This window comes from Dendrobates tinctorius, unplaced genomic scaffold, assembly GCF_039654945.1.
Source record: "Dendrobates tinctorius isolate UK_male_01 unplaced genomic scaffold, ASM3965494v1 ptg000243l, whole genome shotgun sequence".
Lineage (NCBI taxonomy): Eukaryota > Metazoa > Chordata > Amphibia > Anura > Dendrobatidae > Dendrobates > Dendrobates tinctorius.
This window is the reverse complement of record NW_027361910.1, coordinates 6,664,223-6,684,813: the sequence shown is the minus strand read 5'-3', so window position 1 is coordinate 6,684,813 and position 20,591 is coordinate 6,664,223. Positions and strand designations below refer to the sequence as shown.

General features: G+C 45.3%; 1 protein-coding gene across 2 annotated transcripts in view; it reads left to right on the top strand.

The window, feature by feature from the left end:
- ADGRD1 (adhesion G protein-coupled receptor D1) overlaps nucleotides 1-20,591 on the top strand; it is a 1,079,490-nt gene that overhangs the window by 151,770 nt on the left and 907,129 nt on the right. For both annotated transcript variants that reach the window (XM_073557041.1, XM_073557040.1), the window contains 2 exons: nucleotides 1,077-1,197; nucleotides 20,331-20,438. In XM_073557041.1, the coding sequence (XP_073413142.1) occupies nucleotides 1,077-1,197; nucleotides 20,331-20,438 (229 nt within the window). The remainder of the gene's footprint in view (nucleotides 1-1,076; nucleotides 1,198-20,330; nucleotides 20,439-20,591) is intronic.

The following is a 20,591-nucleotide window of genomic DNA, read 5'->3' as shown; positions in this document are numbered from 1 at the left end:
TTGTCTAATGGCCACCTTTAGGAATGATGTATTTCTGAACTGTTGATGGTGTGATAGGGGTTGTTCAAAATATGATAAATGGAGGATCAAAAGTAGAGATACATGAAATAATTCAATGTCAGTATCATCAGCATTTGCTTCATCCATAATAGAAGCCTGAAAGATTTTTCCGGCTACTTCAGACTTTGTTTCCCACTCTGAGCCCACCCTGAAGTAAGCTTTGGTAGTGTTATTACAGATGGGTTGAACATCTCTTACTTTAATCTTTTGGGTGGGTTAAGTAGGTCTAATGCAACAATGAATCCAATTGTATACAACATTTAGCACTAAATGATCTTGGTAAAAGGCCAAACTCAAGGTTGCGAGTACAAAATATTGAGAAAGATTTTACAGTAGAGTTTTCTCCGAGAAAATCTTAAAGCATGATTGTACCAGATTAATTCACAATTTCTATGGTCGACATCAACATTATCGAGACTCCTGTAATCCAGCCAAATGCAGATGAATGATACAAACTATTCCATACTCAGATATCTTACATTAAATAGTATAGCATTATGTAATGTTAGGAGCTAGGTAAGGCTAGCATAGGTCTTAGGTCACAATCTATCAGAAATTTCTATACATATGAAGCCCATTTGGTAGCTTTTTCCTTATGGTAACTAAACATAAGGTCTGCATCCCGTTTACCCAGAACTGATGATAAAATATGCAGTAATGTGAAGTTATCATCTGCTAAAATTGCTTCCAGCTTTAAAATGTCTAAAACATTTAAGGAATTTTGCCAGGATGTCAGTTTGGGGTTGAATCATCATGGATCTTTCATGCCGTTATCAGGATGGTTGGTGTAAAAAGTATTATATTATTGCTGTTTAATTGACATTCTGCCCTCCTCTCTCTGACATTCAGCCTTTCACTTTTCCAGCAGAATGGCTTACTTTAACTGAAATTCTGCTTAAAACCAGTACACTATGTAAATGGATTTCATGGTTTTATAGACTTATAAAATGCTAGTGAATAAAATTAGAGCTATCAATGCATTTCAAAACAGAGTTTTATTTTATTTTTTTTTGCAGGTTTCCCCAGATGTTGGAGGACTCATTGATACTGTTGATAAAGTTATGGGGCATATAACTAAAAACCTCTTGGAAAACCCATCTAGGATTGTTACACTGGAAGGCAGTTCATCAGTAGCAGGTAATTGTCAGTTTCTATGGAACTGTATTACAATAATAATAAGCTACAATATGAAGACAGGTTACATGTAAAAGTAAGATATCAAGCCTTGCAAAGCTGAAGATCAAAATCATTGTGTTCTGTACAGATAGTAAACTTTGGAGGTAAAGACAAATCAAGGTTTGGGCTGTGTTTAACGAAATGAAGATCCTTGATCCAATAATATAAAGAAGCGTTTTTTATTCCACAACGCGTTTCCATGCCGGACTGGCATCAACCAACTGTACTCTTGAGAATGACGCTAGTCCGTCATGGAAATGCATTGCGGAGTAAAAAATGCTTCTTTATATTATTGGATCAACGATTTTCATTTTCATTTCAACCATCCAGGTGGAGTTCATCCCACCAAGGAGCAGCAGCAACCGTTATGCCGACATAACTTGCTCAGGTGAGCACATTACCTGGATCCAATATATCACTATATCACCCTATGGTCTGGTGTGCTTTGTTTCCCTATAGTGTTTATCTTTCGTCAGATAATAAAGTTGACTTCTTTCTTTGCCATAATGGTGGTACATGGAGTGCCTATGGGTAATAATAATAATCTTTATTTATATAGCGCCAACATATTCCACAGCGCTTTACAGTTTAACAGTTTCAAACACAAGTCATAAGTAAAAACGTTAACAATACAATAATTAAAGCAAAATAAGATGACCCTGCTCGGGACAGGTTACAATCTACAATGAGGTGGAGGAGATACAAAGTACAGGTGTATATTTACAATCATGGTCCACCCATCTTGAGGGAATGGGGGATAGATAGAGATAGTGAATTGGCTACACACACACACTTACACATAAAATGACTTTGATTAGGGAACGTGATAGGCAGCTCTGAATAAATGTGTTTTGAGGGAGCGCCTAAACCTGTGCAAGTTGTGGATGGTCCTATTTTCTTAGGGTAGAGCATTCCAGAGGATTGGTGCAGCGTTGGAGAAGTCTTGGAGTCGGGAGTGGGAGGTACGGATTAGTGCAGAGGTTAGTCGTTTGCAGAGCGCAGCGATCGGTTAGGCCGATAGACAGAAATGAGGGAGGAGATGTAAGGGGATGCCACACTGTGGAGAGCTTTGTGGGTGAGAACAAGTATTTTGAATTGAATCCTGTAATGAATGGGCAGCCAGTGTAACGACTGGCAAAGAGCGGACACGTCTGAATACCGATTAGCTAGATGAACGACCCTGGATGCTGCATTAAAGATAGACTGGAGAGGGGAAAGTTGAGTAATGGGGAGGCCAATTAATAGAGCGTTGCAGTAGTCCAGGCGGGAGTGGATCAAAGTGACAGTGAGGGTTTTTGTTGTTTTCATGGTGAGAAAAGGGCAGATTCTAGAGATGTTCTTTATGTGTAAGCCTCAAGAGCGGGCAAGAGATTGTATATGGGATGTCAAGGAGAGATTGGTGTCAAAATAACACCCAGACAGCGGGCCTGCTGCGGGGATGTTATTATGGTGCCACCCACGTAGAGGGAAATGTCAGATTTAGGAAGGTTAGTAGACGGCGGGAGCAGAAGAAGTTCAGTTTTGGAGAGGTTGAGTTTCAAATAAAGAGCGGACATTAAGTTGGAGACTGCGGACAGACAGTCACTGGCGTTCTGTAGTACAGCAGGGGTAAGGTCAGGGGATGATGTGTATAGTTGTGTGTCATCAACATAAAAATGGTACTGAAAGCCAAATCTACTGATAGTCTGTCCAATTGGGGCCATGTAGAGAGAGAAGAGAAGGGGGCCAAGGACTGAGCCCTGAGATACCCCATCAGTGAGAGGAAGAGGAGATGAAGTGGAGCCAGCAAACAAAACACTGAAAGAGCAGTTAGAAAAATAGGAAGAGAAGCAGGAGAGGGCAGTGTCCTTGATGCCTAGCGACTGGAGCCTAGAGAGTAGGAGACGGTGGTCAACAGTGTCGAAAGCTGCAGAAAGGTCGAGAAGAATGAGCAGAGAATGGTCACCATTACATTTTGCTGTCAGAAGGTCATTGGTCACTTTGAGTGCAGTTTCTGTCGAGTGTAGGGGCGGAAGCCAGACTGTGAAGGGTCTAGGAGTGAATGAGTGGGGAGGTAAAGGGTAGGGCGGGAGTAGACAAGGCGCTCCAAGAGTTTAGAGATGAAGGGGAGATTGGAGACTGGTCTGTAGTTTTTTGTGCAGGTTTCTTTAATAATGGAGTAATGATGGAGTGTTTGAAGGAGGATGTGAAAATGTCGGAGGAGAGGGCTAGATTAAAGATTGTAGTTAGGTGAGTTGTGACGATTGGAGAGAGAGACTGGACAAGATGAGAGGGAATGGGATCGGTAATGCATGTAGTTGAATGAGAAGAAGAGAGGAGTCTGGAGACTTTTTCTTCTGTGATGGTATCAAATGTGGAGAGTGAGCCAAGGGAAATGCAGGGAGGGATGGGAGTCACAGCACTTGGTGGCTGGGAGCAGATTTCCTGACGGATATTATCTATTTTCTCTATAAAGTAGGAGGCAAGGTCGTCAGTACAAATATCTGTGATAGGGGCTTGTGCTTTTGGCCTGAGGAGGGAGTGAAAGGTGTCAAAAAGTTTCTTGGGGTTGTTGGATAGTGAGGAGATCAAGGTGGTGAAGTAGGTCTGTTTGGCAAGGTGAAGGGCAGAGTTATAGGTTCTTAACATAAATTTGACATGGATGAAGTCTTCTGGTGTGCGAGTTTTCCTACATGAGCATTCAGCACTCCTAGAACATCGCTGGAGAAGTCGAATTTGCGATGTGAGCTAGGAGCGGCAGTAGTTGGCTACATCTGTCCCCATCTTGGGCCAATAGAAGTGTTGGGACAGCTGGACCTTAGTTTTGCTGATCCCCAAGTGTCAAGCGAGTGGGATCTCATGGGCAATCTGCAACAACTCACTCCTAAATTGGTATGGGACGACCAGCTGTCTTTCCCTCAACCACTCCTTTTGGGATTTACCGAGAACTGTCTCCCTCTCTTTATCAGTCTCAGAAGTGGGCTCCTGGGTGCGGTGTTTCAAGGTCTCCAGGCTCGCATCTGAGTTTAGAGCAGCCTGGAACTCTTGATGGGAGATGGCCAGAAGTGACGTCAAGGTCCCTTCCTCACGGAAAACCCTCTGGGACCTACTTTGGGTCCATCTCTGGTTCAGTCAGCCTTCTGACTGAGGAGGATCCAGAATGCAGGACGTTGCCTACATTTTGGGCACTCTGACTGCATAGGCTATCTTCCTGTGGATTTCCACAGTCCCATCAGCCGGCGCTGCTATGGGTACTACCTCCCCATCTACCCCCAATACCTCAGGAGCAGTGCTATATATGGGGCAGTTACCTTCCTCTGTGGTACTGGTCAGTTGCATGGCATCACCTTCCTCATGGTTCCCGTGCATCTCCCCATTTCCCTTAACACTGTCACTTGCTCCTGTTATGGGTTCCTCAAATATTTCACCCCGCAGCGTGATGTGGCTGAGTACTCCTGCACCTGTAGGCATAACATCATTATCAGATAAATTGTTATCAGGTAAATCACTGTCAGGTAAAGCATTATCGGGTAAATCACTGTCAGGTAAAGCATGCATATTCACATCATTGTCATTAGCATTACCCTCAGTATTAGATTGGGGCGGGGTGTCAGGGACACAATCATCCTCTCCAAATCACTCCCCAACAAAACATCGGTGGGCAAGTTTTCGGACAACCCCACTTCCTTCACCCTACTCCTGGCACCCCAATCTATAAACACCCGGGCCATCGGCAAGGGACAGCGGATGCCCCCAGTCCCAGTGACAGGGTTTTCCCCGGAATAATCTCTTCAGGGGCTGCTGGATTGGGTCAGATGGGGTTCGTTCAGCGCCGGTGTCCTTGAGGCCTGTAGCGACACGGCTCCCCATGGTGACGTGCTGTAAATTTTCACAGACCTTCCCAACCGCCCCACTCACCAAAAGAACAACTGCATTAGGCCTTGAGGCTTTGCCTGGGGAACTCTTCTGCTTGTCTGGACAAGTGGCGCTGAGATGTCCAGTCCACTTGCACACTTGCGAGGGTCTGATGTAGGCCTTGCGCTGGCAAAGGAGACAGGGCCTCCAGTGAGTCAGCTGGCAGGGGTACTAGGGTTGGGTTACCCCTTTCCAGCTGGCGGTGACCAGCTTCCGTACCTCCGGTTTAAGGTTGGCCTCGTAGGTGTTGGCGATCTGTGTTGCTTTATCCCCGGCTTTTGGCTCCCGGTCCATCACAAACTGTAGCACCTCAGCTGGGCAGAGATGTAGAAACTGGTCTTTTATCATCAGGTCCTGCAGTGTCTCAAAGGTATCCACTGACAGTCCTTGGATCCACTGGTCAAAGTGGGTCCTGAGTCCATGCACCACATCACTATAACTGTCATGTGGGCCACGTTGGAGGTTCCAGAACTTTTTATGGTAAACCTCAGGAGTTAGCTGGTACTTCTTTGTCAGGGCCTGCTTGATGGCCTCATAGTCTCCATCTTAGTCTTCGCAGGAGAGATGCAAACGCCTCCAGGGCTTTTCCTCTAAGCCCTGGGGTTAGGTATCGGACCCATTGGTCTCCAGGCAGCTGGTACTGTGTGCAGGCTTTCTCAAATCCCTGCAGAAAAATGTCCAAGTGCCCATGCTTCTCCATCACAGGAAAGTGCTCTGGCTGGGGTTTGGGGAGCAGAGCATTGCTGGACTCGCTGCTCTGTGTGGTAGATGGCACTGCCCCGAGTTGGATCATCTGCATTTTATGGTTCCTCCGAGCTTGGTCCTCCTGCTCAGCTCTCTCTGCCTCCTGCTCAGCTCTCTCCACTTCCCACTGGGCTTGTCTCTCTTGGAACTGCAGCATCAGCTTCAGACGTTCCTCACGATCGTCTGTGGGGAGTTGTTCCAAGGCCATGTGCAGATGGAGGGTCCACTCTACCCTGGTTGTGAGTAGGGCTGGCATTCACCGATTAGACCCCCGCAGCAGCACCACCTGCGCCTGGGCTCTGGGAACGGTCTTGAGCTGCTTCCAGTTGCACCAGATCCACGACCATTTGGCCTTTGTTTTTACCCGTGGGGTCAATCTGTTTTGACATGCAAAGGGCAATAAGAGAGTCCTTTGACTACTGCTTATACCAGGCTTTTCCATGCATAACAATGGTTGCCAAATAAAAGATAGGACAGGAAAACAAAGAGAAGGTGAGGGGGTAATCGTTAGATACACAGTATTTTCTCAGCACTATTAAACACTGAGTTTGTTCTCCAAAACTTTTTGCGCAGGATCCTCTCAAGAACCGTGCAAGTTTTTAGTGAGAGGAATGATTGCTTAAACCAGATCACTAATGCTCTATTATCCCACCACTCTGCCACCAATATGTCATGAACCAGGGGTGTGTAGTTGCCCCCCAGTTCATCAGGGATTTATTATATGCCACTTTCCAGTTCTGATTTGGAACTTGCAGCTCTCTGGCACCCCTCTTACCCTCAGGACAGTCAGGGAACTACACCTAGGATAAGTAGTCGCCAGAAACTCTGCATGGTCATGTACTGGCTGTTGGGCACTCTGCAGGGAGGGCGGCGGTATGTATGACACTAGTCCCAGGCAGGAAATACACACACAAAACCTCCGTTCCGTCACTGCCAGATTCTCCCAGATACCTCAGTACACTCGCCACCACCAACTCCTAGTTCTATATTAACATCAATATTGTGTCAGGAGCCAACCCACTTGGTAGCGTAATTTGAGATCAGAGGCTATGGCAATACGTTTATAGAGCAAGGAAAACAGAACTGGTAAATTTTACTCCAAAAAGAATAAGCAGCATTTACAAAAGTACAAAAGATGTTACAAAGAGAGACAACTACAGTATATACAGACAATTACAAAATAAGATTGGTTTAAAATGAGAACTTACACTTATCAGTCAATGGCACGCCATGTGGAGTAGGGGGAGGGGACCCTCCCAGAGAGGCAGGTCAAAATGTACAGCTTGCCACAGCTGGTCCCCAGGCAAAAAGACAACTTCCTACTTGGGCATCATCACCTTATACTTTCTTTTCGCTGATATCACTGGGTGGGCAGAGCTAGGGAGTGTACTCCCCATTTCAAAAGTTACTACAAACTTCTGCATGCCGTAACTTGGGCTACGGGGCTCAGAGCATACCAGCAGGAGTGTTATAGGTTTTTGGACAAAGTTTACTTTCATTTAAGTCTAAACATCATATCTGTCATGAACTCATTTTCTGCTCCACCAGTTGAGAGTTCCCCTTCCGTTCTCCCTCTGGAGGTGACAGGAGGTAGTGCTGTTGGTTTAAGTGGTAGTGATCTGCCACCTGATGAGGAAGATAACGATTGGATCTCTGGAGTATGAGACTGGATATAAGACAGCCGACGCCCTATCCGGGTGCTGGTGATTCAGTCTGCTTCTCAGGTCCTGGACTTCAGCTCTCTTCCTGTCTTCTCAAGTTAAGTTTGTTTTTTGCTAATGTTCACACTTGCGCTTGTTGGTCAATTCAGTTTTTTTGCGTAATCAGCTTGCCCCTGCTGGGGCTATGCTGAATTTCCACTCCTATTAATCAGTATTTGCCAATCTGCTTTTTGTTCCTTATTAGATTGGCCTCTTTTTTGCTCTGTCTCAGAATATTTCAGAGTGCTGATATAGGTTTAGAAGTCTAGTGACTTCAGGGTTAATTTTGCTATCAGAAGTGTTGGACAATATTTTTGTAGGTTGTTTTTGGCAGATTGCAGACAGTGTCTTTCCTTTTCTGTCCTTTTTAGTTAGCCGGGCAACATCGTTTGCTCAGCCTTTTTTCCTGCCTTGTTTGTATTTTCATCTTGCTTCACCGTCAATACATGTGGGGGGCTATCTTTCCTTTGGGGTCTGCTCTGTGGCAGTTAGTTTTCCTCTTTTGCTGCTTTAGGCTTATGTAGTTCTCCGGTTGTGATGAGGCGTCTAGGACCAACGTAGGAACGCTCCACGACTGCTTCTAGTTGTGCGGTTAAGATCTGGGATCTGCAATCTGCATAGTTACTAACTTCTCTGGTTTTCTGAGACTTAGCTTGTTGTCTTGTTTTTCCTCCTCAGTTTCCCATTCATAACACATATCTCTATGTATTCTGGGGAAGCAGCTAACCTTTACTCGCTTTCTGGGGCGCTCAGATGTCGACAAATGCTGTGGTGAATAGCCACATAGATTCCAAAAATCTAGGTTTCCTACTTCTGTGCCTAGTCTGCGTTAGTATATACCAGTTTGCATGAATAAAGAAATCACGTGTCTTGTGCTTTTAAACAATGGCTGGTTTTGGCTGGTCAGCAGCTGACATTACATCAGCGTGTGTAGCTGGAGAGAGGGAGGCAGGAATCACACGCAGGCAAAGAAAACTGCAGCTATGTGCCTGGGCAACACAAACGTAATGGGGGAAGGTGCCTGCATGTCATTCAGAAACCAAGGAGCTGCAGCCGATAGCCCTGTATGTGTTTCTAGAATAATAAACAATACTTCATATTTCCTAACACCTCCCCCTTTTGGACTGCGCTACAGAGGCAGGACCTCTCAATACTCCTTCATGCGCACCTCGGCAGGCTCGCCCCGGCGGGACAATCCATCTGCATTGCCATGCTCGCTGCCCTTCTTGTGTTTAACGGTAAAGTCGTACTGCCGGAGTGCAAGGCTCCAGCATAGAAACCTTCCATTGGTACCAGACACTGTGTGCAGCCAACTCGGGGTTGTGGTCGGTCACCACGGTGAAGGTACGCCTGTACAGGTAGGTCTGGAAGCATTGCAGGGCCCAAACTATGGCCAGACACTCCTCCTCTATGGTGACTGACCACAACCACCCTGTGTTGGCTGCATACCATGGGTATTACTGACTCCTACATTTTTTTGTGTGCAGCCTTAAAATTTCTCTGGGAGTCACAGTATTCTTCCATTAGAGCAATTCTTTGATGTTTTTCAACAAACTACTCTGCATTACTCTTGATATGCATCTCACTGTAGTCCAGTGCTGCTTTCTAAATTTTGCAGGCTTCAGACCTAAGATCTCACAGCATTTCTTGCGAATGCTAAGTGTAATCCCATACAGTACTCTAAGGGTGCATTTACACTGGCAAGATTATTGTGAACAAGAGAGCTCAGTTCACAATAATTTTGCATACTAAACAGGCTGCTGAGCATCCGGTGAACGAGCAAAATGCTCTTTTGTAGAGTGGAATGATCTTTTGTAAAATCGTTTTCGGCCGCACATCAATCTGTGTGAACAAGACCTGCACATCAAAGAAAAATGGAAGCGTTTGCATGCTGAACAATCTATTGAGCATCTGATGAATGGTCTGTCTGTGTGAAAAGGCTATTAAATGAATGCCAAGTGGTAAATGTTTACTGATCGGTGGTCGGTTAATGCCTTAATTCGGTTGGTGTAAACCCACTTTAACACTCCCTCTATTATCAGAGCTTAGCTAATCTTTAGAGGCATGTGTCAGTCAACAAGCATTTTAACATGTTATCAAGAAGCAGAATTGTGAATACAACTGGCAGTGATAAGGAATACATGTGTAGACAAGACTTCTCAAGTTTTATGTAGATTATATCTATGTTTAAACTATAAAATGTTATTTAAAGGTCACATTTCTATTAAATGCTTTATTATTCTTTATGGTTTGCACACAACCGATTCATAGCAGAAATCTGAAAATCCACTCCATACATCTGAATGGATTCAGAGTAATGGCATACTAAAAACAATTTCTACAGGAAATCTGTCTTATATGAATGTCCCCTTAGGCATCTCAATTTTGATGTAGAGTTAATATTTTTTTTTTACTGGAAAACAAGGAAAAAAATATCTTGTACACAATCATGTAGAACGCTGCTGTGAACACTTTCTCCAGCTTTAGCATTTCATCCTGGTTCACCAAAAGAATTCCCATTATCATTATTTAATTAAAATGAATGTTTCATGTGAAGTTATATATGGCAGTATTCCAGGGCTGGTCATATGTATACAAACATCTCCTTTGAAGTGTAATATATATCCAAAGTGATGTTTGATGTACAGACAAGCGGTATGCATGGCTATGTCATTCACAGTTCTGCCGTTGTGTGGGAACATAGAGATGCTGGAAGATAAATGGACTTTGTTTGCTATCGCTGGTCATTTGCTATTATGCAATATAAAATATGCATTAGTTAAATTAGCTCTGAGGTGTGTGGGTTCTCATTGAAGAGAACTGGCTGTTGTATGGAAACTTACTGGCAATGCTCCATGGGAAAGACAGTATGCAAATTAATCCTCCATTCGGAGGGAAACTATCTGATATCGGTCAAGCAATTCACTCATCTGTAGCCAGCTGTTTCAGGGTCTTTTCCTGTGCCATAACTATAGTGGGTGCAGGGGTTGCCATCGCGCCTGGACCTTGGAGCTAGAGGAAGCCTAAGAGGTCCCATTGGCATATGTGATTAGACCAATAATATTGAAGACTAACAGTATTTGTGTGTCGGGCTGACGTTTTTGCACAGTGAACAATGAGCTTCAAGTTACGTTCTTGGTCCTTGCCCATTGTCAGCACAGAGCAGGGTACAACCCCCAAACTCAGCCATCAGCTGATTTTCTTTTCTGATGGTTCATTTCCACTTTTTTCTAAGAAGAGATGTAGGTTAGAGGTTCCATTGCCATACCCGTGCCTCTCACAGCCCTGCTATATGCACAATAAAATCACATTCAGGCTGCGACCATAGATTCTCTCATCCAAGAAAATTGGGTCGATTATTCTAATCACACTCAGCAAACATTAATTAGTAGTTGATCCATAAGCAGCACCAGTAGAAGACCGTGACCAGATCTGAAACAGACTTGAGAGATGATGCAGTTGTATAAGCTGTGGGCCTCTACTTCCAATGTAGATGTAGAGTTCAGTGTGTGGGCTGTGGTTGTGCTTCAGGGAACGGAGACTACCAGTGCAACAAGAACACTGTATACCCGGTAACTAGCAAAAATTTGGAGGAAAATGGGGGATGCGTCTTATGGTCTGAAAGTACCTGCTGTGGCTGTCGATCATGTTGGGGTGGGGGGAGCAGACTACGATTGAGTCACAGGAGGCAAGAGCCAGCTGCTGTGGCAAAACCATGTCCCTGCGGTTAAACAGAAATTAATATTCACTGCTCCCTACACCCATAATCTCTCCCACCTCTATGCACTGAATCCAGCACCTGGAGGTGGCAAGGACTATGAGCTTCGGGAGCAGTCAATATTCATTTCTCTTTAATAGTGGGCATAGTGTTAGCCGCAGCCGCTGGGCGATCACGAGTGGCCGTTTTTAAAGAGTTAGCATTCACTGCTCCCCACGCCCATCGGAGTAGAGACTAGTGAATACTCATTCTCTTTAGTAGCAGGCACCCCATGAGCGCCTAGCCGTTGCAGGAAGCCGGCCGCTGCGGCTAACAGTGTGCCTGATATTAAAGAGAAATGAATATCCACTGCTCCACACTCCCACAGTCCCGGGTGTGGGGAGCAGTGAGTATTCCAGCAGCTGTTCTTGGCTTGTAAGTAGCGAATGCCATGCGCTGCTTACACTTCTGATACAGTTCTGTATATCTGCTTGTTGGATTACGGTCAAATACATACTGTGAGAGCATCTGTGACTAACAAAATATATACGTAGATTTATTTTTTTAATACACCTTACACAGCTGGACGCGCCTCATACAGTACCATCTCTCTGCTGGTATTTTTGGTACATTTTCCCAAACATGAGGAAGTATTGTGGAAGAGGCTGCGGACATGGGCAGGGGGGCGCAGCTGGTACTGATGGTGGTGGTTCATCGGCTGGTTCTGGCAAAAGCACAATAGCAGCTAAGGCAGGAGGTGTTGAGCCTGTGTCATCGTCTGGCCCAAGAAGGCCTGTAAGGTTCCCTTTTCTTGGAGTAGGAAAACCGCTTTTAAAGCCGGAGCATCAGGAACAGGTTTTGGTGTACATTGCCGAAACAGCCACCAGCTCTATTGCCTCCTCTACTGAACGTTCGAAACCTGCAAGCACGGAGTCGTCAGTGCAGGGTTCTGGTCTGCAAAAACACTTTTCCTTGTGTCCTTCACCCCCACCAAAAGTTAAGGATGCGGCAGCCCACACTTCAGATTAATCTACGGAGCTCTTTTCACATACCATGCCTGGGTTATCCAGTCAAATCCTGAATTCCCCAGTCCAAAATGAATCTGACATGGAGTGTACTGATGCACAGCCACTGCTAGATGATTCTGCTGGTAGAATCTGACCCTGATGAAACTCAGGTGCCTCTTCCTGCATACTATACCACCTTACACGGTGACACAGAGGAAGGTAAAGAGGAAGGTGCAGATGATTTTGAAGAGGAGGTGATGGATGACCCAGTTCTTGACCCGGATTGGCATCCATTGGGGGAGGAGGGTAGCGCTGGCAATAGTTCAGATAAGGAGAAGGATCCACAGCAGGCATTGACATCACAGCAGTGGTTATCTGGCAGGCCCGTAGCTGTCCAAAAACGTGGACCAAAAACTAAAAGAGTTGCAGGACAGCTTGGCCAGACGGTCAACTTAGCACAGCATGCAAGGCCAGAAAATGTATACCATAGTAGGAAGAGTGCAGTGTGGCACTTCTTTGTCCAAAATCCTACTGATGAGGCAAAGGTTATCTGTAAGAAGTGCGGAAGGACCTTTAGCCGAGGTAATCAACTCAGAAATTTGAATACCAGTTGCATGCTTAGACATTTAATCAACATGCACTTGCAAGTGTGGACGGACTACAAAACCTCAGGTAGCACATGTGCACCTGCTCCGACTGAAGGTAGCCAGCAACGCTCCATCGCTTCCCCCACTGTAAAACCACCGCCACCATTAAGCACACCACCAGCACTAAATGTGGAGGTGTCGTCGCAAGGCCAAAGCACTCAGGGAATCACAATGGTTTTGCAACACAACACTGAATCTAGGCCATCACCACCATTACCATCACCAACCCCCTCTCACTCTGGCCGATCCACCGCTACTTCCCCCATATGCAGCTCTCCAGTTCAGCTCACCCTACCAGACACTCTGAGTAGGACAAGAAAGTACTCATCCTCTCATCTGCGTACACTGTGTTTGAACGCCTACATCGCCAAACTAATCTCATTAGAGATGATGCCCTACTGTTTGGTTGAAAGTGAAGCTTTCCACGAGCTCAAGGCCTATGCTGTCCCACGCTATGACCTACCCAGTCGGCACTTCTTTTCTCGAAAAGCCATCCCTGCCCTACACCGGCATGTGAAAGACCGCATTGTCCATGCACTAAAACAGTCAGTGAGTGGAAAGGTGCACCTCACAACAGATGCATGGACCAGTAGGCATGGCCAGGGCCGTTACGTGTCCATCACTGCGCACTGGGTTAGTGTGGTGGATGCAGGCTCCACAGGGGACAGCGGCGGTGGAACAGTGCTGCCTAGCCCACGGTATAGGAAACAGTTGGCTGTAGTCTTTCGACCCTCCTCCTCCTCTTCCTCCATCAGCGAAAGCTCGTCCACAGAGCGCAGTCGCACGAGCACTCCATCCGCAGCTGGCAGTGTTCCACATGAGGTGTCCCACTATCGAACAGCTAGTGGTAAGCGTCAGCAGGCTGTGTTAAAGATGATGTCTTTAGGCGACAACAGACACGCTGCGGAGGTACTGACCGACTACTTGCAGCGACAAACTGAGTCATGGCTGGGCAGTCTACATCTTGAGACAGGCAAGGTAGTCAGTGATAATGGCCGTAATTTTGTGGCAGCCATAGCCCATGCAAAACTCACACACATACCTTGCCTGGCTCACACTTTGAACCTGGTGGTGCAGTGCTTCCTTAATAATTATCCTGCTACATAAGGTGCTAAGACTGTGCTCGCACATCCATCGCTCAAACGTCCACTCCACTCGTATGCAGAAGCTGCAGCGATTGCTCCACCTCCCCAAGCACCGCCTAATCATAGATGTTGCAACAAGGTGGAACTCCACCGTGAACATGGTTGAGAAGCTGTGCGAACAGAGGTAGGCTGTAATGCATTTGTGGGATGATACATGGGCAGGCAGTTTGAGGGAAGTCATGGAATTGTCGGGTATGCAGTGGTCAAAGCTGAAAGATCAATGAACTGTTTGTACCAAGGACTGTGACAAGAACAAGGGGGCTTTCTCTTCGTTTGGTGGAAAGACAATTTCTGCACCTGCATAGAAGAGGGTTCTTCACGGTAAGAGCAGTGAGGCTCTGGAATTCTCTTACTGAGGAAGTGGTGATGGCCAACTCACTGAATGAATTTAAGAAAGGAATGGATGCTTTTCTTGTGAGCAACAGTATAGAAGGTTACGAATAACAGAATATTATCGGTAGATGGTTGACCCAGCTTAGGGGAAGGAATTTTTTTTCCCTATGGAGAAAATTGGCTTCTACTCTGTGGGTTTTTTTTGCCTTCCCCAGGATCAACAATGCAGAACAACTGCACTAAAAATAGGCTGAACTAGATGGACATAAGGTCTTCCTTCAGCCTTCAAAACTATGTTACTATGTTACCTCTGTAAAGTCCTTCAGTGTTTTGAGGATTGCACACGGCTGGTAAGCGCAGATGATGCCATCATAAGCATGAGCATCCCACTTATGCATCTGCTCATGCAAAGTTTGACGCACATTAAGGATCAGGCGTCTGCAGCGGAGGAGGAGGAGGAGGGAAGCCTTGATGACAGTCAGCCATTGTCTGGTCAGGGAACTGTCCTGGATGATGTGGAGGAAGAAGAGGATGAGGAGGAGGAGGATGAGGGGGATTATTATTTTGGGCAGGAGGATGCTTCTCAGGGGGCAAGAGAAAATGTTGGCATTCCAAGGTCAGGTACAGTGTTTGTGCGTGACTGTAGGGATGTGGATTTGCCAGAAAGTGCTCCTCCATCCAGCAGTGGCAGTGCATCATTGACACCTGGAACATTGGCCCACATGTGCGATTATGCCTTGCGGATCCTAAAAAGGGACCCCCGCATTGCCAAAATGATGAGGGATGATGACTACTGGCTGGCCAACATCCTCGATCCACGCTACAAAGGCAAATTATACAACATCATGCCACAGGAGAACCTAGAGATAATATTGGCTAACAAACAAGCAACTCTGGTAAACCGTTTGTTTGAGGCTTTCCCAGCACACAGCAGTTGTGCTGGTTCTCCCACGAGCCGTAGTGGGCACAATGGAAGAGGTGTTTTTGGTGCACACAGCCGTAGTGGCGTTGGAGACAGGGGTTTAATGACCATGTTGTGGTTACAAACTACTTCTCCTCTCATATCGATGTTCTGACTCACAGGTCATTCCCCTTTGACTATTGGGCCTCTAAACTGGACACCTGGCCTGAATTGGCACAATATGCCTTACAGGAGCTAGCTCGCTTGCCCTGCTGCTAGTGTGTTATCTGAAAGAGTCTTCAGTGCTGCTGGATCAATCCTGATAGTAAACAGGACCCGTCTGTCAACCCAAAATGTTGATGATCTAACCTTCATGAAAATGAACCATGCATGGGTTTCAAAGGATTTTGTCCCACCGTCCCCTGATGACACATAGGTTGCCAGAAAACTGCCTCGCTTTTGTCCTCCTCTTCCTCGGACTTGCCCAATTCCACCCTTTGCAGCAGCTGAATGTCCAGCCAACACATCAATATATGCCATTTTTTAAACCTCCCTAACTGGGCTGCCCACCCCCTCTAGGGCTGGGGTCAACACCTGGAGCACCTGGGCAAGTGCCATTGCTCTGAACAGGTCGATAGGCCCCACTGATGGCCGACGGCACTGGCACAGGGCCCCTCATAGTACAATACAGTGTCTCTGACGGTGGGGGGGGCCCACTCGCCGTCAGACACACCAGCGTACTATGAAGGGCCCTGTGCCAGTACCATCGACCACGAGTGTGCCCCCCCTGCTTGGTCATGGCCACAGCACTTGCAAGTTGCAATACTTACCTCTCCCTGCTCCACCGCTGTGTAGTCTGGGCAGTTAAATCCTTCACAGGGACAGCCACTAGAAATTTGTTGTATTGACCGATGATGGTTAAGATGTAGCTATGGCCTGTCCTTCTGGCCTCTACCTTCAGATGATCAATGGCTACCATTTGTAATGGACGTCAACTTACAAGCGGATGCAGTGGTGCTTTATGATCACCTTTCACAGTTGTGATAGTCACAGATGTGTGACATTCCTGCCACCATTTTTCAATGTCTCCTCTCATTCCAATCCAATAGAATCGTCTACGGCCTGTGGCTTCTGTCTTTTGCACTCCAAAATGAACAGACACATCATGGTAGGCAGTGAGGACCATGTCTACATCTCTTCCTGTGATCACAATTTGATGGAGACGAGTAACGGTGATGTGATCCACGCTACTGCGATAAAGCAATCCTTTCTTCGCAAAAAAATGTTTTCGCTGTCTCCACAGACACAGTAATTGAGGGTCTGCATCGCCCCTGCAACATCTACCGGGAGGTTTTCCCGCAATGAGTAATTCCCAAATTTCTACTAACACTCGACTTTCTGTCTGTACTTGTATCCATGTAGTTTCCAGTAGCGGAGAGTCTGGACTGGCTTACTGAGATTGAAATATATACGAAGTACCACAACACTGTATACTGTTGTACGCTTCGACTACCTTTCCCTTTTCTACTTTTTAAATTCTGGTGTAATACATAGTGAACCTGTGAGTGTCTGTGTCTGACTCCGGAAGTATAGACGGAAGTTAACAATTACCCCTAGAATGGATACACCTGGTATGTACTGATACAGTACCTTTGTTCAAAATTTTGTATTACGGTATCATCCATATTGAGTGAGCGTGTGTGGTCAACGCCTTCTATATATACAGTGAATCGGAGATACCAATTTTTACCTTATACTCGATACAGCTTGTATCTTGTTTTACAGTACCTTTGTTTGACATTTAGTATTACGGTCAAATCCATACTGAGTAAGCGTCAGAGAGTGACTACGGGACTATGTATATGGAGATTTCAATTGTACCCTATAATATATATACTTGCTATCTTGTTATCCAGTACCTTTTTTACAACATTTTTTATTATGGTCAAACCCAGACTGAGTGAGCGTCTGAGGGTGACTCCGGAAATATATACCGAGATTTCAAATTTGGCCAACACTGTATACAGCTGTACGCTTCTGATACAGTAACCTTTTTAGCTATTTAGATTCTGATGTAACCCATAATGAGCCTGTGAACATCTGTCTGTTACTCCGGCAATATATTTGGAGTTTTAAGATTACCCCAACACTGTATACAGCTTGTATTACATTACCCATTTACAGCTTTTCATATTCTAGTGTAATCCATACTGGGCCTGAGAGCGTTTGTGTCTGCCTCCTGAAATGTATACAGAGATTCACAATGTTTACACTACACTATATACCTTGTATCTGGTGATACTGTACCCTTTTTCAACTTTTTATTTTATTGGGTAATCCATACTGAGCCTGTGAGTGTCTGTGTATGACTCATGAAATATATGCGGAGATTTACTGTTATCCCTAGACTGTATAGAGCTGTACACTTCTGATACAGTACCATATAGCTGCTGGTATTTTGGGTCCATTTTCCAAAACATGAGGAAGTATGGTGGAAGAGGGCGTGGATGTGGGCGTGGGGGGCCATCTGGTACTGATGGTGGTGGTGCATCTGCTGGTAGTGCCAAAAACACAATAGCAGCTAAGGCAGGAGGTGTTGAGCCTGCGTCATGGTGTAGCTCTGGAAGGCCTGTAAGGCTCCATTTTCTGGGAGTAGGTACACTGCTTTTAAATCCGGAGCATCAGGAACTGTTTTTGGCTTACATTGCTCAAACAGCCACCAGCTCTATCGCCTCCTCTTTTGAAGTTTAAAAAAATGCAAGCAATGAGTCGTAACTGCAGGCTTCTGGTCAGGAGCAACCCCTTTCCTTGTGTCCTTCACCCACACCAAAATTGAAGGAGGTGGCAGCACACACTTTAGATTACACCATGGATATCTTTTCACATACCATGCCTGGGTTAATTAAAAATGGGCCCATCATATACTGGAGCATTCCAAATGGGGGACATCAGACACTGGAGCAGCATTTACAGGGCCCATTATACACTGGAGCATTAGAAATGGGGCCCATTATATATGGAGCATTATTTGGGCCCACCATACACTGGAGCATCATCCATGAGGCCCATCATATACTGGAGCATTGTAAATGGAGCAGATCAGACACTGGAGCAGCATCTACGGGGCACATTATACAGTGGAGCATTAGAAATGGGGCCCATTATATATGGAGCATTATTAGGGCCCATCATACACAGGAGCATCATCCATGAGGCCCATCATATACTGGAGCATTCCAGATAGGGGACATCAGACACTGGAGCAGCATTTACAGGGCCCATTATACACTGGAGCATTCGAAATGGTGCCCATTATAAATGGAGCATTATTAAGGCCCAACATACACTGGATCATCATCCATGAGGCCCATCATAGACTGAAGCATTCCAGTTTGGGGACATCAGACACTGGAGCAGCATTTACGGGGCCCATCATACACAGGAGCATCATCCATGAGGCCCATCATATACTGGAGCATTATAAATGGGACAGATCAGACACTGGAGCAGCATCTATGGGGCACATTATACACTGGAGCATTAGAAATGGGGCCCATTATATATGTAGCATTATTAGGGCCCATCATACACTGGAGCATCATCCATGAGGCCCATCATATACTGGAGCATTATAAATGGGACAGATCAGACACTGGAGCAGCATCTATGGGGCACATTATACACTGGAGCATTAGAAATGGGGCCCATTATATATGGAGCATTATTAGGGCCCATCATACACTGGAGCATCATCCATGAGGCCCATCATATACTGGAGCATTATAAATGGGGCAGATCAGACACTGGAGCAGCATCTATGGGGCACATTATACACTGGAGCATTAGAAATGGGGCCCATTATATATGGAGCATTATTTGGGCCCAAAACACACTGGAGCATCGTCCATGGGGACCATCATATACTGTAGCATTATGTGAAGCTACATATACTGTATGGAACATTATATGTGACCAATTATTCTGTATGGAGAAATATATGGAGCTCATTATTCTGTATGGCGCATAATGTGGTGGCCATAACACTGTATGGAGTAATATACTGTCCTGTTTTTGAGCTATTGTACAATTTAAAATAGAGTCAGTCATGTCATGTAAGCAGTGAAGTATTTGTCATTGTACTATACCTATATTTCTGTGTCGTATCGGAGCATCATGAGTTGTGGTATGTGTTAAAGGGGCGCACTGACACTCTTTGGCCCAGGGCACACAAAAACCTGGAGCCAGCCCAACCCCCCCACAACTTTATCCCAATAACCCCCAGTTTTCAATGCGTAACTATTATTAGGAAGTAAATTAAGGTTGACAAGCTTCAGTAATAAGAATTGATGTTTTTGGCATTGAAATGGGCACTGTAGGTGTGTTTACTATCCTCCACTCCCTGCTGACTTTGCTTCCCCAATGACTTGCATTGGGTTTCGTGTTTCAGTCGGCCTCCGGCTTTTCGCTATAGTCGGCCGATTTCGTTCGACCCGACTTTTGCGAAAGTTGGGTTTCATGAAACCCGACTCGACCCTAAAAAAGGCAAAGTCGCTCATCTCTACTTAGGGCCATGATATCTGAAGTTCACTAACTGAAGGCTTTGATATATAAAAAACAGCCAGAGCTGAAAATGAAATTTTGTACTAATGCACTGTGTCTCCAGAACCAGAACAATAGCTGTATTTTGCACAGTTACAGTATACATGAATTGAAGCAAGATTTTGTTGGACATTGTGCTATTGTGCTGGTTTGCTTGTAGCTCTCAGGCGCAGGTTTGTGATGCTGACTCACATACTTTCTTTATTCTTTCTAGGTCAGAACATTGATGTAAGATAGCGTGCTTATACAAGCTTCTTATGTCAGATCAGATAGACATCGATTTACTGCACGGAAGCAATTGTTCTAAATGATGTTATTACTGTAATATTAAGAATTGTTTAGAGACATTTTCTCCTCATTTGAACATTTAAGTATGTCACATATCAGTGCAAATGTGATTTATGGTCACTTTCTATGATTCTTTCAGATTATGCCATGGTGAAGGTGCCTCAGATGTTAAGCTTGCCTCACTACCGCTTTCCATCTGAAGGGCAGTCATACATTTCTGTTCCCGGAGAAGCATTCATGAGCAAATGTAAGTTCAGGTTACCCTGCTATCAGTTTATAAGAATGTCTTCTATCTGCTGCTGGTAATGATAGAGAAAAAGATTGCCAAATAATAAATAACAGACTGTTTTCAGAAAATGTAATGTATTTGTAAATGGAGTGATATCTCTTAATGAGCCTT